The following is a 27,601-nucleotide window of genomic DNA, read 5'->3' as shown; positions in this document are numbered from 1 at the left end:
GACTTGTAAACTTTTTACAAAATGTTGAATGAAAATCAAATACCTCAAAATCTGTATCAGAAAATTAAATGACATTTGACTTTTGACAGAATATAGTTACCTAATTTTAGGTAAGTTTTCCTTCTCTGTATTAAATTTATTCAGTTGAAGAGAGGAGTGTGGCTACTACCCATTTTAATAAATATAGACATGTGCTTTATTTCTAACTATTCAAAAAAAAAAACTTGTGTTGGTGTTATTAAAATTTCCATTAAAAAACTTACTTTATAAGTTTATGTGCTTTCTAATGGTGAATTTGTCCCATGTCTTAACCTACGTTGTCAGACGTTTAAGAATAATGTTTTAATGTTACTTACGTTTGCCCTTGGTCCTGTGCTATCAAATTGATCCTCACCAAAATTACTGTGCGCCATGATTTTTACCTTGCATGTTTCCTTCATAGGGATTTTGTCTGGTTAAACACTAGGACTGAGAAATTGGCTCTTTAAAATTAAAACTATTTCTAAAACAAAGTTCCTTAGTGTTGTTTCTACCTGAACTGCACACTGTCTTTCCTCTGCACAGGAGTGGATTGGGTTGTACTCCACACCTCATGAATGCTGTGCCGGATAGCAACTCAGGGTGTACGAGTTAGTTTGTGTGTGCATCTGCCTTTTCTCTAAGGACACAGATACTAGTTATCGTGGGAATTCACCACTCTCTTAAACCCAAATGATGAACTTCTGCTCACCAGACAATGTGCCTTTGATGATCTGGATGTCTAACTTAGGTGTTGTACATTATGTTCTCTGTGATGTATATATTATGCTTTATGTCGTTTTATTAACCAGTATAAACTTTACTCAAAGCCAGCAGCTATTCCAAAATAAAAATGAAAAGTGGAGGGCCATAAAATGAAAAATAGGGCTAGTAATTAATTTCTGAGGATAACGTAGTGTGGTGAGAGTATACCATACATTTAACAAGGTCTGTTTTCCCATTTCTTGCCAAATATGAGCAGAAATATTCTGGGAGAGTGATAAGCCATATAAATGGCAGCTAAAAAGGCTCTGGGCTTGAATCTCTTTGTCTATGAAAGCATGGCCAGCAACCTTCCTCTCAGGGTCACCATGAAGATAAAGGGAAGGTGCTTAGCAGAGTGCTCTTCTTAGAGCCAGAGTAGGGGCACCAACAGGAGAGGCAAAGCAAACGCTCTGGAGAGTGTAGATACTAAGGAGCATATGGAGAGGGTGAGGCCAGGTGACTGAAAAAACTCTCTAAGACATCTGGCACAGAGAAAGGAAGAGCTTAGTTATAATAATCTGGACACCCTATGTCAGCAGAGTAAACACCTGAGGCCCTGGACTCCCACGTTCTCAGTCTCCACAGAGATTGTTCTATGGGCAGCCTGCCAGAGGGCAACTGTAGAGACGCTGGGACCTGTCTCACCTTTCACTCTGAGGTGTTTGGAAATCAGCTGACTGGACAAGCAAACAACAAGCAAAATCTTGGCCGTTTTTAAATACTATTTTTTTCTAAAATGCAATTCTCATAGAAAGGAGAAACATTTCACCCCATGATTCCTCTGTTAGCTGGCTTACTCTCAGTTCGGGTCACTGGTAAGTCAGGCTTGCAGCATGGCGGAAGTCATTGGCTGGCTTTGGGTCACTGCCAAAGAGACGTTCTTACAAGGATTATGTGTAATAAACACCCTATCATATATCCAATGCTGATCTCTATTGTGAAAGTACACTGAGCCTAAACCCTTAACTTCTGCCTAGTTGCATAATATTTTGCCAGGGTTGCTTACCAGGAATTAAAAGAGGGCCAGGAACTTGAGAGTCAGATGGAACTTTAGAGGTGATCTAACTTAGTTTTTTCCAAACTGTGTTCCATTGGAACGCTAATGGCTTTCAACAAGGTTATTGGGTGCCCCTTTAAATGGATTCTGTGGTCAGATGAGTGTGGAAATACTATTATACAGAGCTAAATTTATTTACTAAAGGACACTCAAGGTCTGTAATATGCTAACATGAATCATAGGTCAAGGGATAAGACATGCCACTTTTCTCACACTTATTCAACCACAAAGTCCTTTTGTGATAGAACACACATTGTTGTCACAAGAATGCCAGGCAGAGGCCATATAGTCTGGTCTTTGAGAGCATGGCCTCTAGCATTTAGCTGCCTGGGTTCAATTTCTGGCTTTTCCGTTTTCTGACTATATGAGCTTAGTGATTCAGTTTCTTCTTCTAAAACTGGAACACTAATGATACCTCCAATAGAGTCCTTTTAAAAAAATCAAAGCACAGGGCTGAGAACAGTGCCTGGCACACACTTGCCTATTCTCATCCTAGCAGGTAGATATGAACATTCTGGGGATGAGAAAAGTGAGTTCTGTTCCACGTAGTTCACTCAGGCAGCCTCACACATTCAACAAGCTGACCAACTGCCAACATGCACCACTCATGATTCCATCCCCCACAATGAAGATGAGCACCGGGTAATTCCTAACCCAGAAGACACACACACTAGTGACATGGCTCATGTGACAGCGTTTAGTAACAAAGCCAACAACCCAGCCTTATGGCTGCCTCTGTCCTCCAGCTCATTCCCTGATTCAATCCTGAATGAGAATGGTATGCATAGCAAGATTGGTAAGCAAGAATAGGGAGCACAGATTTGAGCTAATAGGTTTATTTTTTTAAGCAGGTATGAGGACACATATTTTAATTCTTTGTTAGTGTGATTCAGAAGAGTAATTAAGAAAAGCACTTTTGAGGAAAGCAAACTCTAGAACTTACAGAAAGGAAGGTAGTATGAAATGGCCCACATGAGTCCCCAAACATGGTGGCTTGATGTTTTTCTGGCCACTGTGTCACTGAAAGTCTTCTCTGTATTTGTCTAGGCATCTCCTCCGAGAGCTTTCCCCGGGACTGCTTCAATGAGCAGTCAGCCACTAAGGACCTTCCCATCAGGGATGGAGGTGCGCGGGTCCTGGGCCATAGAGCTGGACCAGCCTGTCCCTTTCTGCTCCTTGAGGAGAGAGAGAAGACAAACAGAAGTGAATTGCACTTGGATCTCCATGTAAGTAGAAATATTGTGTTTGTGCTGTGATTCTTTGCAGTCAACATAGGTTCATTTAATATGCATTTAATGTAAACCATGCTCATAAAGCTGCTGAAGCTTCATTGTGTGTGTGTGTGGGGGGGGGGGGAGCTGTCATTGTCTAAAAATCAACTGATGGCAGAAAACAGATCCTGGTTTATCCAAAGTTTATGTGCTAGAAAGTAACTGTGTTTACACTTTATCTGAGCCTTTCAAGTCCTCTGTTCACATCAGCTCAGCTGCCTAAACCTCATTGTGGGAATGATCATTTGATGCTGTTCATCTCTTAATATCATTTTTTCTTAAAAGGTGAAGACATATGTTAGCTGACTGATAGGCTCTGGATTTTCCAGTGAAACCCAAATAGTCTGCCTTTCTTGCATATTCCTAAACCTTTTTTCTTCTCTCTTCAGCTACCCAAATAACAGGTGGTTGGCAGGAAATCTGCAGAATGCAAGATGACCCATTTTAAAAACATAGCCTTCTTCTTTCTCAGCATTCTTGTATTCATTGACACAGAAGCACTGACGACCCTATACAAAGCAGGGGGCTCAGTTTTAGCTACTTCCACATTGTAGTGACCTGACAGAATTGACCAACTGCCCCATTCTCACCACCCTTCTTCACCCCCTTCACCTTCCAGTTTCCTGTCAGAGATGGAATTGAGCATTAGAAATCCAGAAAGCACTTATTTCCCCCGTTAACTCTCATGCCTATTGACAATCTTGAATACTTCTCAATTCATTACTTTCAGGCCTGGAAGTATGTGTTTGACGAGTGTGGGTTAGGTCTGTGATGTTCATATGGGTGATGGGTTTTTTCAAGCAACCAACAATAAAACCTTGTATTATAACTATAAAACCTTAGTCACAGTATGTTTTTTAGAAAAGCATTTGACATCCCAGTTATTGTAAAAGGAGGTTTGGAATGGAACTGAAAGATGGAAAATCTACAACCCTTCATGAGGTGATGTGGGAATTGGTAGTTTGTTTTGTCCCTCTGAAAGAGTACAATTGTGTATCTTGAGATGTGCTCCAAGTAAGAAGTGTAACAGTGACATCTCCTGGTCAGATTATTCAGTGCAGCTTGCTGCTGCAGAAGGCCTAGAACATGGAAGTTCAGAAACGGATTCTGAAAGACTTATTTTTTGTATGTGTTTATGTGTGTGTTTTTTTAGGCGCTGGCTAAATAGTTTGCCTTCTCCCCTGTGAATTAAATTATTTCTTCATTTTACTTAGTTTATTTTTAGTTATAAGAATCTTACCCAACCCTTTTAGAAAACTTGAAATATGTATTTAAATGGAAAGAAAAGAAATAATCTGTAACCTCAATAGCCAAGAATAGTGTTAAAATTTGATAATTTTTTGTGCTTTTTACTATGTATTATTTATGTTCAGTAAGGAATTTTTTTGACATATAAACATAGATTTTATATCCTTCTTTCTCTCTTTCTTTTTTTCTCTATCAATCACTTTTACATTGCTTACCCATGTTGCTTCAGATTCTTTCTAGATGTATCTTAAATGACTGTATATTGTCCCACTATATCATATCCCAAAATTTATTTAATTACTCTTTATTATTGGATGTTGAAGTTCTTTCCAATTTGGGAATAGTATACTATAATATGGAAGTAAATAGCACTATCACACATATAATTTATCCTATGCCCTTTCTCTTCTGAGTATTTTTACGCTTTTGATACATATCATTGCATTAATTATTTCCTGAACTAGCCTTTAGTGGCAAATATGTGCATTTATAAAACATAATTTACATATTATGTACATTATAATAAAATATATTTATATGTTTCTTAGTCTACTATTAATTATAATTTTTACAAATTAGGATAATTTTTTAAAAATTATTTTCTACATTATCTTTTCTTTACACTTTGGGCCCTAGGGTTCCTCACCTCCAAGCCCTTTCCCCTCAGTACCATTTGACTCTTATTGCCTCTCGGCTTTTTATAGGAAAAAAAAAAAAACAAAGCTAAAGAAAGGGTCTTCATAGTAGCACCAGCCCCGCTTCCAGTTACGATTTTGATTGGTGGATGCCAGACTCCCACTGATTATTAAGGTTTAGCTATCGCCCTGCATACAAATGAGTGGCAGCGCATCCATAGGAAAAGGCTGGGAAAGGAACTTTCTGATGGTGGCAATGCATAACAGAGCAGTCCTGTCAAAGCTGTAAGGCCGATCACAATATCAGTCATAAACACCTCCCTGACCGAGTGTTCAAAGTCCCCCTGGAGAAACATGTCCTTGTAAGCTGGTGTGCTGATTATTAACAGGATATAAACTTTTACCAAGTCACTAGAACCCTTCCAAATGGAAAATCTTACTTGGAATATCAATATTTAAGACAATAACAGTCAATTTTTTTAAATTAAGAAAAATATAAAGGTCATTCTTAGCTTCCAGGCCACTCAGAAACTGGAAGTGGACCCACCCCTGCTCTAGACCAGGAGTTGAAGATCTCTCTCACTTCTCCTCTTAGCTCAATCACTAACTAGCCATGGCACCCTGGGCATTGCTGCATTTCTGTGGGCTTCAGGGTTTTGTTTGTTGGTTCGTTTGTTTTGTTGTATGTGTGTTATTTTTGTTGTTTTGTTTTTATCAAATGTGTTTTAACAGAATGGGGAGGACCAGGAACAGATGAAACAAAGTTCCTTTTAGCTTAAATATTGGTTTTCCTGATTCTATTATAGGAACATAAATCAACCAGAGCAATGATATTTAGAATGGAAATTAGTTTATTTAAAGGAAACAAATAACCTTTCAATATTCCCAATGTGAATCTTTGTTCTTATGTGAGAAATAATGTCACATCTCTGATAGTAAGACCAAAATTTGTAGTCTGCTAACTCGGAAGGCACCCACCACTGCTTTCTGCTTCTCCAGTGCAGTCCCCCCTGCCAGTTTATTGAGGTATAATTGACATATAACATTGTATAAGTTTAAGGTGTACACCATAATGATTTTATATATGTGTATATTACAAAATGATCACCACAGTATATTTAGTTAACATCCATCACCTCAATTACCAAATTCTTTTCTTGTGATGAGAACTTTTAAGATCTACTCTCCTAGCAACGTTTAACAATGTAATACAGTATTATTAACTGTAGTAACAATATTATGCATTAGATTCTCAGAACTTATTAATCACATAACCAGAAGTCTGTATCTTTTGACTGCCTTCACCCATTTCTCTTACCCCCCATCTCCCACCTCTGGCAACCACCCATCTATTCTCTGTTTCTGTGAGCTCAGTTTTTGTTTGTTTGCTTGTTTTTTTGTTTGTTTGTTTGATTTGATTTGTGTGTGTGTGTGTGTGTGTGTGTGTGTGTGTTTTAAGATTCCACATATGAGTGAGAACATACAGTATTGTCTTTCTCTGTCTGATTTATTTCACTTAACATAGCATATGCCTCAGAGCCATCCATGTTGTGATATTTGTCTTTCAATCACTAAATTGTGAAAAGGTCCTGGACATCCTTGGGGAAATGGCAGGATGTGAGGCTGGTGTAGGATAGACACTAAAGATATTGAGGGCAGCATCTGTTTACCAACCAGTATGTATTTTAATGTTCAAACAACCAGTGCTAGTCTTGATGCCTCTTGGGTGAATGTCAGCCAGACTGTCATGTAGAGGGGTTCTGTTTAGGTGATTATCCTGTACACCTGTACAAGCAAATTCTGTGGACCATTCTGGGTGATCTACAAAACTCCTGAAATACTCAACCCAGTGCTTAGTCAGTTTCCATTCAGGTCCCGAGGTTGCTAAATAGTCCATAGGATGAACTTAAAGTGAAAAATCACTTGTTGTTTTTCTCATATTAAAATCTATCTGGTTGTCCTGTATGTTATTTACTAAATCTGGCAACCCTAAGCATCACTTTTCAGGCAGCATTCAAATGCACCAACTGTGTGAATTGCCCTCAGTGGCATCTGTGTATGGTGAACAGTCACCCCAGAATCCCCATTTAGAGCTGAATATTATAAAGTTACACTTAAAGGAAAAAAAATGTTTTTTATATATTTTATTGATTTTTTACAGAGAGGAAGGAAGAGGGATAGAGAGAAACATCAATCAGCTGCCGCCTGCACACCCCCTACTGGGGATGTGCCCGCAACCAAGGTACATGTCCTTGACTGGAATTGAACCTGGGACCTTTCAGTCCACAGGCTGTCGCTCTATCCACTGAGCCAAACCAGTTTCGGCAGGAAAGTTTCTTGTATCCACCAAACAAGAAGCTACCATTAGCCATGCCCCGAAATGCCAAAGTCACTGAAGATGGACATACTGGAGAGCAAATGCAGCCTAATTTCTTATAAGTGAAATTTCCCGAAGATCACATTTGAGAGGATTCTCCCCATGGAGGATGGTTTATAAAGTGTCTGTAAACATGGGACATGGGTGAGATAGAAACCCCACTAAAAAAGGTGTGGCCTGAGATTGAAAAAAAGATAGGAAAAGATAAGCAGTCATTATGATTATTATTGGTTGCACAAATCCTGGAAGTAGGATTTTGCTTGCCAGTTTTTAAAACACAAACTTTGACCTCTTCTTAGTGATTCTGATTTCCAAAGATCATCACAATCTCCTTCTCACCTGTGGAGCCCTGAACTCTTCTGACTGAATTGGCCTAAGTGGATGGGAAGGACATAGCATCAGGTTTCAAGTAATTGTATCTTATGAATGGAATGACATAATTACCAAGCCCACACCCAACCTTTACTGTCTCACCCAGTAACAAAAACTTCCAGGTACTGATTACTTCCTAACTGCCAGGCACCATCCTTTGAGATATCATTATACCTACTGTACAAATAAAGAGAGAGGCTCAGTGAAGTGAGGGGCAGGGACTTGAACCTAAGTCTGGGTCTAGACCCAAGAGCTTAAATGGTAAGCCTCTCTACCTCCCCATTATTACAGATACTTTTCTGTTTGTTTGTTTTCTTTTGCTTATAATGTACGAAACAAAGCCATGCATTTAATGGGTATAAGTTAGCTCCCATAACCAGTGGGAAGGATTGAGACTCAGGCTCAGAATTAAACAGCTAAGATCACAACCAAATCACCCCCTCAGTCCAGTGAAGATTCTGCAGTGGCTACCATGGAACACTAGATGTCTCAACGTGCCCTTTAACGATCCTGTCCCTTTAAAATGCATGAGAAACACTGATGGGAGCATGAGCAGATATCAGTGCTTCGACCTTCCTTCACTCCTAAATGTCAAACTCCACAGGGTAATTTAATTCAACAGCAAACAGTGCACAGTGCTCTCTGGATGGTGCCTTTCCAGCACAGGAAAAGGGCCACCTCCTTGTCTTGCTTTCATGGAAGCCAATGGGAGCCTCCACCTAAGGCTGAAGGCCACAGCTAGACTTACCCAAAACAGTAGGATAATCATGACAATGAGGTTTGTATATGCAAGTGAATTCAGAAATTGCAAAGTAGCTTGTTTTTTGAAGGGGTGTGCTATTTTGTATATGAGTATATACGTGTGAAAGACAGAATGAGAAAAACAGAGAAAGGAAGAAAGAGGTCACCCTCGCCAGTTTGGCTCAGTGGATAGAGCACCAGCTTGTGGACTGGAGGGTTCAAGGTTTGATTCTGGTCAAGGGCACATGTACCTAGATTGCAGGTTTGATCCCAGGCCCTGCAGGAGGCTACCAATTGATGTACTGATGTTTCTTTCTCTCACTTTCTCTCCCCTTCCGCTCTCTCTAAAAATCAGTGGACACATATCCTTGGGTGAGGATTAACAACAAAAGACAGAGATCAAGTGTCTGTTGGCTGTATGATAAATGATCAAGAAATGACACAGGGAAAAATAACAGCGGGAACTGATGAATTAATGATCAATTTGGAGAATTCCCTTTTTTACCTTACAAACTCCTCGTCACTTTAAGTCATAATAAAACAACTGATAAAAAGTAATCTGGTTTCACTTCTAAATCCCATGAAATTTACCCAGTTTTCTCAAATTAGTACCAATTTTGAAATTGGTGTGGGAGCTTGTTATCACATTAAATTAAATGGAAAATGTAGGCAATCATAAAGTTCAGTTCTTATGCCATTTCCCTTGCTTCCCTTAACACCCACCTGTCCTCTCAAATCTAGCATCATCTCAAATTTCTCCGTAAAACAAAAGGAACAGTAAATTTGGCTTAATCATTGAACCACCTTAGTGGATAATGGAACTCAGATTCTCTTTTCTTTGATCTTGATAACATTCAGTGTGCTGATGCTCTCTTTGTTTATTCCAGTGGTCGGCAAACTGCGGCTCACGAGCCACATGTTGCTCTTTGGCCCCTTTTCACAAAATACCATGGCCTGGCTTTTTCACAAAATACCATGGCCTGGCTTTTTCACAAAATACCATGGCCTGGGCGAGTCTATTTTGAAGAAATAGCGTTAGAAGAAGTTTAAGTTTAAAAAATTTGGCTCTCAAAAGAAATGTCAATTGTTGTACTGTTGATATTTGGCTCTGTTGGCTAATGAGTTTGCTGCCCACAGGTCTATTCTGATGTAAAATATATTAGTTGCTCATGTAAAGTTTTGACTTTTGGGAGTTTCAAAGAGAACACTTAGTATTGGTATGCTTTCAGAGCCTGAGAGCACATAGAATAGAGTTGAATTTTATACGACTGTTGAGAAATTTATCTAGGAATTTTATTTAAATGAGTTGCAGCTGAAATATCTTATTTGGTTTCTCTAAAATCAAAATAATTTCTTTTTTGCCCCCTTTTCAAAGAGTTCAATTTTTTCAGCCTCTCTGTTTTTTTGTTTTGTTTTGTTTTGTTTTTAAAACAAAAACTGCAGTATCCTGTGCATTTATTGGACTTGGGGTGCTATAAACTTCATATGGTCTTTTTAAACCCTGGTCTCTTTCTACACATATCATTTATGTTCCATGTTTATATTTCTGAAAAGCATTTTCTTTCTTCTCTCTCCAGGATAAAAATGGTAATCTGTGCTTAAAATCTCAGTCCCACATGACCTATTTAGAATATGAAGTGTAGTAGCCTTTGCCTAGAGAATGTTAGATCATGTCTATGTTAACATAAGGTTTCAGTTTTTAAAGGGCCCGAACTGCAGCTGCTACATAACTGTTCTGTGCATGAACATTATAACCTTTCCTCTCCAGCTGTAGATTCTAGGAACTGTTAGAACATTTCTTCAAAATATTTCATGATACTTTTTAAAGTGTTGAAAATGATAGCAGTTCTGTGTGCACTTGTTTTGTTTAAACACCAAATTAAAATGGTGTACGAAGTGGAGGCAATGGCGAATATATTTCAGAACTGTGATGCCTCTCTCCCACCGGATGATTCCTGCAACAACACGCTGGATCTGTGGTGAATCAAGAAGGCACTGCGTTATTAGTGCTTTTAATTCCTAGTGCAATCCTTCTGAGTTAATTATTTTTTCTATTTTATACATGCAGACACTCACTCATAGACATTAAGTGACTTTGTTTTCACCTCAGCTGTGTTCAAGAATAGGTTCATAGTTGTGGCAATGCCTAGCTTCCTTTCTCCTTTGTGATTTTAATGAATTTACATTTGTTTCCATTTTTTTATCTTAAAATGACTAACTCATGTGAGTATTAACTTCAAGAAATCATTACTGATAAAATCAGGACTCATAATCTTTATGTCCTTTCTATTCTCTGCAAATTCCTTCTAACTTCAGTAGCCATTTGGTTCCGGTAACCAGGTGATTTATTCAGCCCCCATTCTGATGTTTCAATGTGAGAGAGAACTGTTTTTAAAATACCATAGTTTTTGTTTGTTTGTTTTTTGTTTTACTTATTGTAATGAAAAGAATGAACCTTTAGAATCAGATTGATCTAGTCCAAATTTTGGTTTTGCCAATCATTTGTTGTTCAATCTTAGAATTGACCTAATTTCTTTGAACCTCAGTATTAACATCTCCATCAATGTCCAAACAGTAGTCACCAGCTACGCATGACTATTAATTCAAATTAAATAAAATTAAGAATTCAGTACCTCAGTCACACTAGCCACATTTTAACTGTTCAGAGGCCACCGTGGCTAGTATCTATTATATTGATGACACAGATATAGAACATTTCCATTACTGCAGAGAACTGCACTGGACATTGCTAACCTATAAAATGAACTCACTGATACCTTTCTTCTAGAGTTATGAGGGAGTTAAGGTACAAGAAAACTTGCCTAAAGAATCTAGGATGGTATCTACTTAAGACAAGAATGACACTAAAAAAATGCTAGTTTTTTTTTTCCCCATTATGGGTGCTCTTCTTATCTACCTTCATTTTATTTTAAGTAAGTCCTCACATTTCCTAATTTTTATATTGCATCCTTTACATTTAAAAAATAATTAAAAATGATACCTGAAAGAAAAGGGGGAAAATGATACCTGGAACTTCATTGTTTGTTTGAAATATTAGTCTCAAAATAAATTTTACTTTAAAAACTTAAGAAAGGGCCAAAACCGGTTTGGCTCAGTGGATATAGTGTCAGCCTGCAGACTGAAAGGTCCCAGGTTTGATTCCGGTCAAGGGCATGTATCTTGTTTGCGGGCACATCCCCAGTAGGGGTTGTGCTCGAGGCAGCTGATCGATAATTCTCTCATCGATGTTTCTAACTCTCTATCCCTCTCTCTTCCTCTCTGTAAAAAATCAGTAAAATATATTTTTTTAAATTTAAAAAAAAAACTTAAGGAAGGAAAAAAAAAAAAAGATACCCAGTAACAATACAGCCAATGGCTGTCTAGTTTAATGACTTGGGAAGCAGGAGCATATGGGCAGCAATAAGTACGTATGGTTTATTAGAATCCAGACCTTCATCTAAAATAGGGGTGTCGAACTCAATCAGAGAAGGGGCCAAAATCTAAAATCCAGCCTAAATCGCGGGCCGAATGGTTTACTGAACAGTCATAAACTGTCATTGTGATGGAAACGCAGCGGAGTGCAGTGATGACAGCGCGGTGCGGGCCACATTGCAAGGCCTGGCGGGACGGATTTGGCCCACGGGCCTTGTGTTTGACACATGTGATCTAAAATGTTTATTATAATCAACTTCCGCCACAATAAAATGCTTTCTGCATGGATTTCATGGCTTGTGCAGCGATTATTCACAGGGGACATCATATTATTCATTTTGGAAAAGCTCAAAATCCTTCAAAAACTTGTCCCAGGATATCTTTACCTTAAACAATGCCTGCTTTCCCCCAGCTCTCCTCTCCAGCTTCACAAGTAAGCCCCAGCCTTTCCTTTTCCCTCTTACATTTTTTGTTCATCAGCATAACAGGGCTAAGGGACTGCATATGCAGTCTCATCATCAGTGTCTATCAATAGGCTCTTGAGAAAAGGATTTTTAAAAATATATTTTTATTGATTTCAGAGAGGAAGGGAGAGAGAGATAGAAACATCAATGATAAGAAAGAATCATTGATAGGTTACCTCCTGCTCGCCCCACACTGGGGATCAAGCCTGCACCCTGGGCATGTGCCCTTAACTGGGATCAAACCTGAGACCCTTCAGTCCACAGACTGATGCTCTTTCCACCGAGCAAAACTGGCTAGGGCAAGGATTTTCTTTAGAGAATCCAAATTTATGGATTTTTTTTTCCTCCCTGGAGTGATTGAGTTGATTTAAAAAAATCATCGTGGGACATAGGAAAAGCAATAAAGAACAGGGTGAACTCTGTCACCTTTTACAGTGATGACCTGGGAAAGCTTTAAGCTAATTATTCTTTTCAGATGATGGAAAAAAACAATCCAGAGAGCACTTGCCCTGAAACACCCCAAGGGGTCCCTTAAAAGAATTTTCTTTGGAACTCCATTCACTCGTGGCACACATGTGGCGTGGCGAGGCATATTTAGTAGGTCTTTCTATAGTGAACAATCCTGTTCAGACCAAATGGCCTTCTGCCCAAGTGCACATGTAGGGGAGGGGCACCTTCGTGTTCTGGCTCTCAGTAAATATCTGTTTCATACTGACAGAGTTAAAAAAAATTTTTTTGGATGCTGGTTGACATCTCTAAGAAAGTAGTTTCTTTCCCATGAAAATGTATCATATAGTACTTACTATGTGTCAGGCATTGATGAGGGTGTCAAACAGATATTAGTTTATTTAATGCTCTTAACAACCCATAAGGTATTTTTCTCATTCCCAGTTTCCAGGCAAGGAAGCTGAGGAGGGAGCTTATATCAGTTATTGAGGTCAAGCTTCTTGAAGGAGCAGAGTAGGATGTAAGCCCAGGACTCAGGGAAAGGTTCTTAAATTGATCCTTGAAAGATCACATACCCACTGCTCTCTTCTTTCTTTTAGCTTCACCACAGCTTCTTTTCCCTTTAAGAGTCTTCTAGTTTGTTACCTACATTCAACACATTTCCACACAATCCTTGATACTGCTCACTAGAAAAAGGCCTTAATCACTGCAACTTGTTCTTTGAGTAGGCAAGTGCAAGTGCAGCCTGTTTTCTTTCTTTCTTTCTTTCTTTCTTTCTTTCTTTCTTTCTTTCTTTCTTTCTTTCTTTCTTTCGTTCTTTCTTCTTTCTTTCTTTCTTTCTTTCTTTCTTTCTTTCTTTCTTTCTTTCTTTTTTTAACATATATATTTTTATTTCAGAGAGGAAGAGAGAGGGAGGGAGAGATGGAAACATCTATGATGAGAATCATTGATCTACTGCCTCCTGCACGCCCCACACTGGGGATCGAACCCACAACCCAGACAGGTGACCTAACTGGGAATTGAACCATGACCTCCTAGTTCATAGATCGACACTCAGCTGGTGAGCCATGCCAGCCGGGCCTGTTTTCTTTTTTAACGAATTAGTAAAAACAGTTGCCAGCTTCTGATAGGCTGATGCAGAGGGGCTGTATTAAGTGTTGTGTTAGTTGGCAGGGGAAGTGCTATACCAGTAGAACTAAAATAGAAGGGAAGCTTATGGAAGTCTCTGGCTTTGTCTTTCATTTGGCCTCATAATTTGATTTTGAAGATGTGGAGAATGAGGATAAGGAGGATGCTGACCTGTAAGAAGGTAAGGTCACACATGCCAAGGCAGGAGCAGGGGGTGTGATATGGGGTGGACAGGGGTCAGGACACCCATTTCCATCTTGCTGCTGTGCTTGAGAAGTGTGAACTGGTACCAGTTATTTAGCTTCTCTTGACTTCCTCTTTAAAATAAGGTTAAGCTGCCGAAACTGGTTTGGCTCAATGGATAGAACGTCGGCCTGCAAACTGAAAGGTCCCAGGTTCGATTCTGTTTAAGGGCATGTACCTTGGTTGTGGGCACATCCCCAGTAGGCGGTGTGCAAGAGGCAGCTGATCGATGTTTCTCTCTCTTCGATGTTTCTAACTCTCTAAACCTCTCTCTTCCTCTCTGTAAAAAATCAATTAAAATATATTTAAAATAAAATAAAATAAGGTTAAGCTAATTGGTTTCTAATATTTCTGAAGTCCCATTCAACCTCCCAACTATTTGATTCTACCAACATTCTTTCATAACCTACTCCTTCCATGTGGCCTCTGACTCATGTAACAAATGTCTTTGGAGTATCAGTACTTGTGATGTCATAATTTCCTCAGATCTCAACTTCATTTGGTAAGTTAAAACATACTTCCTGAACCCTCAAAACTTATCTCCATACATTACCCCACTCATACCTTATTTATAGTTTACTTTTCCCAATCTATTGCTCAAACTTTTTTCTTTCACAGATATAGTTTCTTCTCTTTTACTTTCTCTTACTAATGTAAATTCTACTTGCTGTCTCTAGCAAGCCTCACATGAACCTAGTTGAACCACTTTAGGAAGCTGGAAGCAATTATTAGTCATTCAATTCAGACCCAGAATTTGAAATAAATTGGATAAAGAGAAACATGAGAATTAAGTAGCCTAATGCTGTGAAATGTAATCTCATTTGCTTTACTTTTTTTTCTTGCCTTTCAGGGTTTTATGAGAATGTGGGAAGGGATTATCGAAACTGAATGATATAGGTGAAAGTCACACAAAGTAAGGGGAAGTGGTTCTAGGAAGTTTTCTTTTTAGGCAACTTCTGCTTATAGATGTGTGTTTTTTATTATTTTATTTTGTGTTTTTGTTGTTGTTTCTTTTAGTTTTTAATGCTGATTAATCTTGTGAGAATCAAGGAGCTTGGTTCTACTGCTCCCATGAGGTGATGCATCTTTTTTGTTGTTGTAATCACTTTTTTAAGGTTTATCTTACCAAGTTGGACTGATGTTCTTATTGCTATGAGATGTTCTTATTGCCTCAATTTGAGAGGATAGTGAGATGAAATAAACATGGAAAATTTACTGGTAGTAAATTCTCCACACAAATATGTACTATGTTCCAATTTCAAGAAGCTGGGTACTGATTGTTTTTTAACAAATAGTTGAAAGAACATCATGTGGGCCAAATGCTACCTAATTATTTATCATGCCTGTTTTCTTAGTTGTCAAAGGTAGATCATTTTTATTTGGTTTTCTGCTCTCAAGTGTAGCATCAAAGAGCTGAAGTGTCTTGAGATTAGAACAAAAAAAAAAAATCAGGCGAGGCTGTAAATATGACAGTATTGACTGTCCCTGGTTTGGGGTAGTTTTTAGGTGCTTAATAAGTATTTATAGTGGAATAAGACACTGAATTAAATAATGTCCAAGAGAAATGATATTTCTCTCCTGCAAATGTTATAGCACTGTAAATGGAATCATTTTTCAAACCAACTAAGATCAAATTTGTTGGTTGCTTATTTGAACATTACAGTCTGAAATAAATTTTAATTCCCTAAATGCCCAGAAGTAGTAATATTTTTCATGGTCATGAGGACCAGTGGCCTGCAAGACAGTCAATATTCAGAGATTTATTTGAACAAACATGCTGCTCTTTCTTAGCTTCATATTTAGGCAGTCATGGCTTGCTTTCATTCAAAATTGTTTTAGGTCCACTTATTGTTGTTCAGTCTAGAGCTGGGGTATAGCTGTTACAGTCTATGGATAGAATCACCTCTTTCTTGGCTGATTTCCCCCATTAAACTACACATTCCATGATTGTGGAGGGCTGGAGTTTCTTCACCTTTATATCACCAGAGCTTTGTACATAGTCAGCACTTAATAATTATTTTTGGGTGAATATATCTTTGTGATAGGAATCATGCTTCTCCTCTTCTTTATTAATCTTCACCTGAGGATACTTTTCCATTGACTTTCAGAGAGAGTGAGAGACAGAGAGAAACACTGATGTGAGAGAGACATATTGTTGGTTGCCTCCTGCACACACCCTGCCCAGGGCTGGGGAACTGCAACTGAAGTATGTGCCCTTAACTGGAATCAAACCCGGGACCCCTCTATCCACTGAGCCAAACCAGCTAGGGCAGGAGTCATGCTTCTTGAAAGAACAGGAATTATAGGGGCAAGCTGGACAACCTCTTGATGTGTTTTAGTCCAGAGGATTCAATGTCTTGATTGTAACCAGCAGAAAAGTCAACTAGGGCCCTAGCTGGTTTGGCTTAGTGGATAAAGCATCAGCCTACAGACTGAAGGGTCCCAGGTTTGATTCTGGTCAAGGACACATGTCCAGGTTGTGGGCTCCATCCCCAGTAACAAACATGCAGGAGGCAACCAATCAATGATTCTCTTTTATTATTAATGTTTTTATCTCTCTCTCTCTCTCTCTCTCTCTCTCTCTCTCTCTCTCTCTCTCTTCCTATATGAAATCAATAAAAAAGTATATTTTTAAAAAGGAATTTTAAAAAATGTTTTTATTAATTTTAGACAGAAAGGAGAGGGAAAGAAAAACATTGATGGCTGCCTCCTGCAAGCCCCCACTAGGGATTGAGCCTGCAACCCAGGCATGTTCCCTGACTAGGAATTGAACCAGCAACCTTTTGGTGCATGGGACAATGCTCAACCAACTAAGCAACATCAGCCAGGGCCAGCTAGGAATTTTTGCTTGATTTTTCTAAGCAGTGCCTTTAGATTCCCCCCTCCCCCTAAATTAAAGTAAGAGAAAAGAATGGCTGTTCTTACGTTTTTTGTGAAGTCAGTGTTCTGTGTCATCTCAGAGGGTAAGTACATTACGCATCCTACTGAGACCACCAACCACATAAGCCAATATGCCTTTATATCTCACAATTCAGGTATGTGTGGCATCCTATTTTGGCAGGAGGTAGAAGTCAGGGTTTTAGGAGAGTGATAAAGAGTGTGGATTCTGGAGCCTGATGGCCTGGACTCAGGTTCTCATTTCACTGCTCACCAATGCTATGAACTTGGGAAAACTACTTTATCCTCCTGTGCTTCCAAATAGGAAAAAGAGAATAAAACCGACCTCATAGTTATGTGTATCAGTCAGTTAATGTAGAAAAGTGCTTGACACATAGTAAACACTTAATAACTGTTAGATATGATTACTATTCTCCACTCATTAGCTGTGCAACCTGGGGCAGTTATGTTCTCTTGGCCATAGCTGCTTCACTTTTAAAAATGAACCTAATAATACCTTACCCACCTTGAGGGGCTGGAGTCACATCTTCTCCTGAGACCCATGGCTTTCCCACTGCCCCCCCCCCCCAATGATGTATTGGCATTGTGGGTATTGAGAGGATTCTGAAACTTTATAATTTTGCTCCACGCTATAGTGTAGAATGGTCAACAAGTCTTTCTAGTTTATGTGACATTTTGCCAAATCTGAGGATTCTTGAAACGTATTCTGATATGTCTGAGAAAATGGAGCCTTCTCAGTTAAAGAAGGAAAGCACCAAATATGTGCCATGTCTCCTCCTGTCACCCATATATTGGAAAACTGATCTTATGGGCAGGTGTGATGATTCCTTTTTTCCCCTCCACCTTGAAGCAGAAGTCTGATTTGATCAATGTGCATTTTCTCTGGACAGGAATCTGATTCTGAGACTTAAATGGCACCAATGCATATTTCTGCATGTGTGGTGGACTTTTTAAATTATTATTGTTGCACGTTCCCTAGTTAATTATCCCAAAATATACTAGGATCACTAGCAAACAGGAAAGTATCCATTTAGACACAGTGAAATCCAGGATTAGGAAGTGCTATCTTAACTTTCCTATAAGGACTGATGGAATACAACATGTACCCTCTTTGTGCCAGGGTTCCTTTGTGTACTGCTGTTTTAGCTCAGAACACATTGCTAGACGTGCTATTGCAATCAGAATTTCTTAGTGTTCATATTTATTGGGGAACATGATACAGGTTATCAGCGTGGCACCCACAGCCATTCCCTGCTACAGAAGAGGCAAGACTGTACTTTGGCTTGTGGCAACAACTATTTTGCAGAATTAATTGCTGTTTGTGTTTAACACTTGGGCTCAAAGAGAGAGTCTGTGATTACTTTTGAGGGATGGTAACTATTAAGCTAGCTTGCCTCTCCTGATCCAGCATGGTGCCTTGCCTATCCCAGGTGCTTACTCAATGCCTGCTGACTGGACAGGATTTGAAAGAGAAACACTGAGAGCTGCAGGTGCGACAGGAAGCTGTCCCAAGAGGCAACTATGCAGCTGGGAAACAGGGCTGCACTTTTTCCACGACCTCAGTTGCCAGGTTCCCAGCGTATAATCAGAGGATTGGGAACTACATTGAGCTGAGGCTGGGCGGTTGTTTTGTCTGTTCTGTTTCTGTTTTAGGCAAATTGAGTCTTTGATAGAGATCCGACTGGTAGAGACCTTTCAGATGTTTTGTCCCTCAGAGGAATGTGGCTCCTCGGGGACTTTGTGAATTGCTTTGCCTAACAAGGCAGGTTGTGTGTTACCATGTACCATGCCAGGCTTCCTTTAGTTGGTTGGATCACTGAAGCAGAGAGAGGTGCCCTTTAGTCGCCCGGATTCCTGAGAGATCCAGGAAGTTGGCGCTGCTGAAGAAGCCTGAGGTTGGCAGGGAGCATGGAGAAGAACCAATCCTGCCGGGCTGGGGCTGTTTACTCTGCCACCCTGAGGCTGGTGGACACTGGGTGTGGTGGGCGTGCTTGTCTAAGTACCTGTTTGTGGAACACTGAGACACCAGGGCAGAGCTAAAACAGCAGTAATCTGAAACCAGTCTCGTTGGTTTTCCTTCTCTGGCCTCCGCAGCTAAAATCTGCATTCCAGATGAAACCTGCAGGGAAGCGGAAGAAAGCACTTAAAAAAAAAAAAAAACTTCAAGGGCAGTAAATTAACTGCTTTTGAGTTCCAGGGTTTTTGAGATGATCTAGTTCTTTCTTTACTTTTACTTCTTTGCCTTGGGCTTTGTGAGTGGCTGTTGCTCTGTGTGCACTGCTAGTTTTTTTTTTTGTGTGTTTTGGCCTGGATGACACAGGCTTCTGACCATAAAGTTAGATGGCAACCTGGGGCCCGTAAAAGAAAAAAAAAAAGTATTTCAGTCATTTTCTGCTGATTCACTTTTGAATGTCTTGGGCTGCTGGGGTGGCGGAGGGCTGTCAGGAGCAGCTTGCCGGCTCAGCACTTTCTGGAGCCTCACTTGCTCACCAATGAGGAAGTTGAAAGCAACCAGGAGCAAAGACGGGCGCTGGGGCGGAGCTGCGGCCAAGTCCTGAGCTGGGATGACTGGGGCCTGGCTGACTTTCCTTACGACAAAAAGCCTTTTGTCCGAGGAAATAAATACGGAAGTCCCAGAGGAGCAGCCTCCCGGCCCGCGCGAGTAGTAAGGTGCACAGCCCAGGCAGCTCCGGGGCGCAGAGCTCCGCGGACTTTTCACAGTGGCCCCGGGCGCCCCGGGGCGCACAGACCGACCGGAAGGGGAGCGCAGGGACCGACCTGAAAGAACCCAAGTGTGCTGCCTGCGGAGCGGCCGCGGAGCGGGCTGCGGCTCCTGTTGCTCCCGTCCCGTCCTGTAAGTGAAGAGCCGATGGAGTGGATAGACTGAGAGCAGGGGAAGGTAACCGGAGCCGGGACTTCCATCGAGGGCACAGCTGTGAGGCATGGAGGCCGTGGGTGACCCTGTGAATGGCAGTGATGTCCTGCAGCCGGACACGCCTGCAGCTGCCCCGGAGATGGCCCAGTCGATCCTGAGCAAGTTCTCCATGAAATCCTTTTTCGGCTTTGCGAGTAAGCTGGAGCCTGCGAAGCCCGAAGAGGAAGACGTGGTGCTGCAAGCCTTCCACGCCTTGGTGGTGGATCCCGCGCACCCCCAGGATGGGCCCGGCGAGGGCTCTGATGGGCAGGAGGCAGGGGCTCAGGTTGCACCCGGCGGCCTTGGAGGAAGAGGTGATGGGAAGACCGCAAGGGAGGAGGAGACAGAGAGGGAGTCGGAGGGAAGTCAAAGAAAAGCAGAGGCAGGGACTCCTCTCCCTGGCCAAGAGCTTCTTCCCCTCAATGCTCTGAGTGTGGGCAGAGACGATGCCATCCTGGTTCGCGGGACCCTGGTGACCACCACCAGTGACTCGGACTCTGATGAGGATGATGGTGGCCAGGAGCCAGAAGAGGGAAGCAACACCAATGGCTCAGAGTCCCTCAGTGTTGTTTTATCCGAGCCATCTGAGGAGCCCCAAGAAAAGCCAGGAGACTGTAGGGAGGACATTGCCGCGGGGGACAGGGATGCTGCAGAGCCCGGGGAGGAAGGTCCTCCTCGGGGGACTCCCCCTGAGACATGTAGCACACGGGAACCTGGTGATGGTGGTCCTCAGACGGAGCACAGCCCCAGGCCAGGACAGGCTGGGGAAGAAGGTGCCCAAGGTCTGCCTGGGGGGACAGACCAGACCTTGAGTGCTGGTGTCACCGAGAACACCTCTTCTAAAAAAGAAGCTCCCGGAGAGAAGTCATTCCAGCTGCCAGCTTTCTTCAGCGGGCTCCGCGTGCTGAAGAAGGGGGTTCCCGCCGACGGTGGGGAGACCATCACCGAAATTAAACCAAAGGATGGGGACCTGGCTCTGCTCAAACTGACCCAACCCGTGCAGAAGTCCCTAGCGCAGACAGGGCCGCAGACAGCGCCCCAGACAGGGAAGACTGGGGAGAAAGCCAGCGACCTGAAGGCCACTCCCACTCTCCTGGAGCAGCTCTCCCAGCTCCTCAGCATCGACATGCCCAGGGCCGAGGTGAAGGCAGAAGACCCTGAGCTGCCCAGGCAAGGAGAGATGGGCTGCAGCGCTGGCCAGGAGAGCCAGGGCGGTCCAGGAGAAGAAGCACAGACCCAGGGTGGAGAGGTCAAACCAAAGCCACCGGAAACCGCCCTGGAGGCCTTCAAAGCCTTGTTCATCCGTCCCCCCAAAAAGGGGACCACAGCGGACACCTCCGAGCTGGAGGCTCTCAAGCGCAAGATGAGGCACGAGAAGGAGTCCCTAAGGGCCGTGTTTGAACGGTCCAAGGCAAGGCCAGCGGACGGCCCCTCTGATTCCAAAAGCGTATGTAGACTTGGGTCTTCCATTTTGTCATGCAATGTGATGCTGCTGTATTTAAGGTGTCCTGTCAAAGTGAATTCCGGTCACCTATTGTTAGTGACTGTCTTTGAGGTGAATGATGACTACTGTTGAAATTGTCCTTGTAAGGAGTAGAACAGCAGCGCTTTCTTCCTTATATTTTTATGGGTTGGTATAAGAGAGGTGTATGTAATTATGTGCTGGTGGGAAAGGGAAGCTGTCACTCGGAGTTTAAACATTAATAGTAAATGTTCTTATAAAACTGTGCAGCATGAGGATGCGATGCAATATGGAAACAGCTCAGGTTTCCTCACCACTTAATTATATACCTCCATGAGAAGTATTTTTCCTGTATATGTCTGCCACTCACTCGGCGGAATACTTGTTTGTGATGTAATTGAAATGTTCCGTGTTGGTGACAAGGCATCCTGACTGAGCACTGGATTTAAAATGATACCTGGATTTTAATTCTGACAATGCCATTTACTGTCTGGGTGACCCTGATCACCTCTGAGCCTCAAACTCCTCATGAGGAGAAAAGAAAAAAAGAAAGTGCTAACCCTCAACCTATACATTGGTTGTGAAGATTAAGCAAAGTTAGTGTATGGTGACTAATTAATAAAAGCTTTTACTCAAAGAAAATTAATTTGGTAATTTATAGACTACCTGTCCAAGAACTCTTAGAGGTTCATAAGGACAACAAATAGAATGTCTTGGGTTATATCAACTCAGAATACAATTATTTCCTCTTATATAGTTTATCAGTTAAAATGTTAAAAATTAAAAAGTTTTTGGTAGAATTATTTTAGAGTTTAGTTTTTAACTAAACCCTATGTAACACTTGCATAGTTATAAAAATCAGTGGATAAAAATAGCTTGAAGGTTATTTCACTATATTTTTTTTAATAGGAAAGAAAAAGATGATTGAAATAGCAGTGTGGGCTGCTTGAGAAGTGTATCTTGGCCTACAGCTAATGTTGATGGAAAGTAGAAAAGTAGTCATTATGTCATAAATAAGCATGGAGTTGTTTGGGATACATTTCTATACGTGTACTTGATTGGATTACGTTTGTATATCTTCAGCTGAAAGTGTATTTGTGATTTTTTTTTTAAGATAGTTACATCATAAAAATCATCTATCAAAGGTTGTGTAATACTTGGCCTTGAGGTGTGTGTGTGTGTGTGTTTATTGAAGTATAATCAACATACATTATATTAGTTTCCGGTATACAACATGATTTGACATTTGTATGTATTGTGAAACAATTAGCACAGTAAGTAAGGCTTTTACCCTCTATTCCCATGCGGAATTACAAATTTCTTTTCATACGATGAGAATATTTAAAATTTACCTTCTTAATAACTTCCAAATTTAAACTACAACTCTATTGACCATAGTTACTGTGCTGTACATTAATTATATTCCTATAGCCTTGAGGTGTTTTTTCTTTTTAATTTTCACTCCCACTGGTCACTTTAGATGTCTGGGAAAGGATCATTGAATGCAATGTGCAACTGGCCATTACTTTATTAATGCTAGAGTTAACATGTTGATTTTGGGGAGTAATTAGCTTTAGTCGTATTTCACTTATCTTATTATTTTATTTGCCTGCTTTTTAAACAGCCTGAGCACAGCCCCACTGAGCAGGACGATAGGACTCCTGGCAGACTCCAAGCTGTCTGGCCACCCCCAAAGACAAAGGACACCGAAGAAAAAGTGGGATTGAAGTACACTGAAGCAGGTAATGTGAAAGCAGGCCAGGCACCCAGGAACGGGTCTTCTGCTGCAGTGGCTTTTAGTTCTAACTCAGGAGACTCTCGGAATTTGAGTTTTTGTTTTGTTATAAAATGTAATGCCGAAGGCTTTTCTCTTTGGTTGCTCCTTTAAAGGGAACCCTTACACTCTTATCGTTAACGAATCTTTTCGAAATGAAAGGTGAATGCAGTGGAATGAATGGAGGGGGGCACCGGTGTGAAGTAAGAGACCCTTTGGGGAACTAATGGAGAAGGTAGATTACAAATTCCTCAGGAAGCAGGTGGCTGGCCCTCTATAATGTGTGAGCTGGCTGGGTTTCTGGAAGAGGCAGAGTATGGTTCTCCAGAGCTGTAATCTGATTTGCTGTTTGTCTGTGACTGATGCTTTTCAGCCACAGTTACCTTGTGCAGAGTGAATGCACAGATCCCATATCAGTTACTCTTTCACTTGTGTTAGACAAAAGCTTTATTTCATGGATGGCCATTTTTAAAGGAACCTAACTCTCTGGAAACCTTCCTAAGAGCTTTGCTTGAATATATTTAAGTGGAGTGGGGAACCTTTCACTTAAGTGGAGTGGGGAACCTTTCACTTACATTTTTACTCTGTAAGTGAAAGGTTCACATGAAATTGTAAAGAGAAATGAAAGATGAGAGGATAGTGTATTTTAATTGCATATATGTGAATGCATGTGTCTCTAATGAATCCTCTGTCATCCTAGCATTTGTAGCTTACCTATGCATGCTTATATTCTGCTGGTTGCCTTAGATATGTGTGCATATTAAGGTCAATCTATTTGGTTATAAAAAAGTGCTTTCTTCAGTTCTACTCATAGGTAGATATAGTGGATCAAAGTTTAGGTGATTTAGTAATAGTCTCATCCCCACCAATGTATCATGGCATCCTCCTTGTAACTGGCCATTAATGTTAATTTTATTAATGTTAGAATTAACATGTTTACTTTCAGGGAATAATTAGCCAAATTCCATTTGGTAATAGAGAAGGAAATAAACCTCAGTGGTGTTTGGGGGGTGATTATACTTCTACAGAGATTCCATAGGTTTCACTTCTGTCTTCTTTTATTTCTGAAGCTCAGCGGAGCACCCTAGTTTACCTCATATGTGGCTTTTCCAGTCTTCCTTACTTTCTTGTTTTAATATAATGATCTGTGTCCTGAGAGGTCTCTGAGGTTTTGGGTGAGATGGGGAAAATGAGGATGAAGGGCCAGACAGTGATAGCTCTCCTAGCTGGGCTCTGACGGCACAATGACATCATGCAGCAGAAAGAGAATGACTATTAAGGAAAGGCATCTAGGTCCCCAGCCAGTTCTCATGAGTGACAGTACTGTGGCTTAATTACTGTGTTCCTCGGGCTAGTGCTCAGGTTCTTGAGAGCCTTGGGGGTACACAATGCCCTGTGGATAGGCTTGGAGAGAGAGGGGTGGATATATAAAAAGAATAAGATACCCCATGTCTGAAGCAAATTTGTTTTTAACCCAGTACTCAATATTAGCATGGTGGCCTTGTCACTTATTGCTAATCTTGAGGAAGTTAACATTTTCCTTGTTATTGTCTCTGTTGTTGAGAAATAAGTGTCTGGCCTATAACAACGCAGTCTATGGTATTTTCATTGATTCCCCTGCCCTTAGGGAAACATACAAAATTTGTCACTATAGGAATCACAGAGACAGAAAAATTAGATACAAAATATTTCCAGGTATTTGAAGTCTTACAATTTTATGCCTTCAGTGCTTTTACTTTTTTTAGGGTGTATTATTCATTAAATGAGTGAAACAGGAGGTCAAGACTTTAGCATTCATATTTCTGTTGTGCGATAGCAATTGTGAGCTGTTGACATCTGAGCCTACTAGTAGTTCTTGGCAGAGATGGAAAAGAGATGATGTTTTTCATCATGAGTCTCACGCTGTCCTTATGCTGCCCTCGGCCACTTCGGACTTGCCACTGCTTAGATTTCCCTCTATTCAGAGCTTATCGTTCAATGATCTTCTTTTTTCTGAGGCTTAAGATAACACCTAATACTGTAAACTCACTTTGTTCAAGAATAAAAAGTAAGAGAGAGCTGATATCAGAGAAGCTGTCTCCATAAACTACTGCTTCTTGAATCCTCTTTGCCACAGGATGGTAGCTAGCCGCTGTTGCTGGTGCCAATGCCAAGGATTCTCTCTCTTGTCATTCCCAAGGCCTTCGGCATCATTGTGACTACCTTGGCAGCTAAAGCCTTTGGCTCCCATAAGAGTCTCTGATGCCATTTTGATGACATTGTGCCCACCATCAAGGGCAATTCTTTTGCCAATCTCTGAGCTCTTGGAGCCTTGGTGATGTGCCCGTTGAGAGAAACACCAGAATCTCCAGAGCTGTCACTCAGGGGACTCTCAGGTGTTGGAGCTGACCTCCACTACTCTGGGAGGGCCCCAGTGTTGGCTCACTGTTGTGCCTGAATTGCTCTGCTCCAGGAGAGAGAATCACTTCCTCCCATTTCTTGGGCTGTGCTTTCTTACATTCTTCCTTGTGTTTGGAATGCCCCACTGCAGTTTTGTGTGAAAAGAGAATCCTCCCACCCCCTTTTCCTTGGACTTGAGCTGGAGACCACCTGAATGACAAACCCCATGTTCTCTTCTCAGAACCGTCTTTTCCCCTCAGAGCACAGGAGCTTGCTGTTGAAACAAGCTCCTGTACATTTTCAGAAGGAATTCTTTAGTGGACTTTTCACATCTTCACAGATAGTCAGCCCAGTGTGAGTCCTTGCCACTTTCCTGTGGAGCCGACCAGAAATAGCAGTGAACTTGTGGAGCTCGGGGCTAAGCAAAACCCAATCACATCAAAGTAAAAAGGTGTTCTGTGACACATACAAGGGGGACCTGAGAGGAAAATGCCTACCTTTTAAATTTGTGGCAAAAGCAATTTGTCTCATGAGAAATAGATAGCCAGTATTCTGTCCCTTTTCTAATACACTGTCCTGTATGTGCTGAGGTTATATAAGGGTTAGTAACTTCCTTAGTCTTTAAAAACAAAAACCTAGAAAGCATTAGATGCTCTCGGTATCATAGAATCATTGAATAATAAGAGTTAACATAGGGTTAAACATTTTATCTCACACTTGAATGAAAATAACTTATTAACCACCTTAGGTCAGATATTTTGTGCAGTATAAAGGCACTTGACCTTATTTTCTTTTCATTGTGTGTATTACTACATCAAGCACAGTCCCATTGGGAATCAGGCAACACGCCAATTGGGTGACTTGATTGAGTTTATTAGAGAACTAGAGGCTCCGTGCACTAGGGGGTCAGGGCTGTGGAAGGATCCTTCAGCCCAGCCTGTGCCTTCTCACAGTCCAGGATCCCTCTCACAGTCCAGGACCTCTCGCTTCTTACCACCCGCTTGCTTGCTGCCCCTTACCTCTTGGCTGGCTGCTCCTTAGCACTGCTACAGAGGCAGGAGAGGCTCCTGCCACCACACCACTGCTGCACTAGCCAGCTGTGAACCCGGCTCCTGGCTGAGTGGTGCTCCCCCTGTGGAGCACACTGACCACCAGGGGATGGCTTCTGTGGTGGTCAGTGCACCAGTCATTCCACCGGTCCTTCCTCAGTTTGGTTGATTTGCATATTAGACTTTATAAAGGTGGGGACCGGGTTTAGGAAACTGAACAAGAGATAAAGTAGTAGTTTGGGTTGGTAATAGTGAGAAGATTTTGCGGTCCTAGACCTGAAGGGGCAAGTGTTGGAGAAGCTATTGGGAAACCCAGAACTTCAGAGAGAAGCTTAGTAGTATGGAAAACACTGCCTAACAGGAACCCAGCAGGGCACTTGAGCCTTGGGTGCAGGACTGCAGTGATCTCCCCAGGAGGGAGAGGAATGTGTGTGTATGGGGGAGGGGAGGGGAAGCGGGTTCCTATACTCTGACCCTCTTCTGCTCTGTGGTTTCCCACCAGTCCCTTCTTTGGCCTGCATGGACAGGATTGGTACATACATTAGTACCCCTGACCACACAGGCTTTATACAATGGCATGAACAAAAACTCTTGTTTGTTTGTTTTTTTATCATCCTGTAGAAGCATTATGTTTTCTGCTCCAGTTGGTTCATAGGAAATACAATGGCCATCATTCAGAGCCTTGCTCTGTGGATATCTACTTCTCCTTAATATAGAGGCTTTGTTTTCTCATCTCAGATCATCATCTAGGATCATTCTCTTTCAAAGTTTTAGAAATGTTTTTGTATATTGCAAAATAATATTTTGGAAATATCCTGAAATATCAGAAAGCAAAAAAAACTGTCTGTTATCCTGTTCCTTAGAGAAACCATTGCCAACATTTTGCATCATGATAGGCCAATGCGAATTTAAGACTTAAAATTTTAT

The 27,601-nt window shown here is 41.3% G+C and overlaps 1 protein-coding gene across 4 annotated transcripts in view; it reads left to right on the top strand.

Moving 5' to 3' along the window:
• The window catches only part of FMN1 (formin 1), a 373,318-nt gene that overhangs the window by 77,440 nt on the left and 268,277 nt on the right, over positions 1–27,601 (top strand). For 3 of the 4 annotated variants that reach the window (XM_036446920.2, XM_045583848.1, XM_036446945.2), the window contains exons 2-3: positions 2,888–3,066; positions 23,097–23,214. In XM_036446920.2, the coding sequence (XP_036302813.1) occupies positions 2,888–3,066; positions 23,097–23,214 (297 nt within the window). Of the gene's footprint in view, positions 1–2,887; positions 3,067–18,862; positions 21,458–23,096; positions 23,215–27,601 lie in introns of those variants that run through there. The other variant, XM_036446936.2, reaches the window with a different exon arrangement.

This window comes from Pipistrellus kuhlii, unplaced genomic scaffold (assembly GCF_014108245.1).
Source record: "Pipistrellus kuhlii isolate mPipKuh1 unplaced genomic scaffold, mPipKuh1.p scaffold_m20_p_1, whole genome shotgun sequence".
NCBI lineage: Eukaryota > Metazoa > Chordata > Mammalia > Chiroptera > Vespertilionidae > Pipistrellus > Pipistrellus kuhlii.
This window is presented reverse-complemented; position numbering and strand designations above follow the sequence as displayed.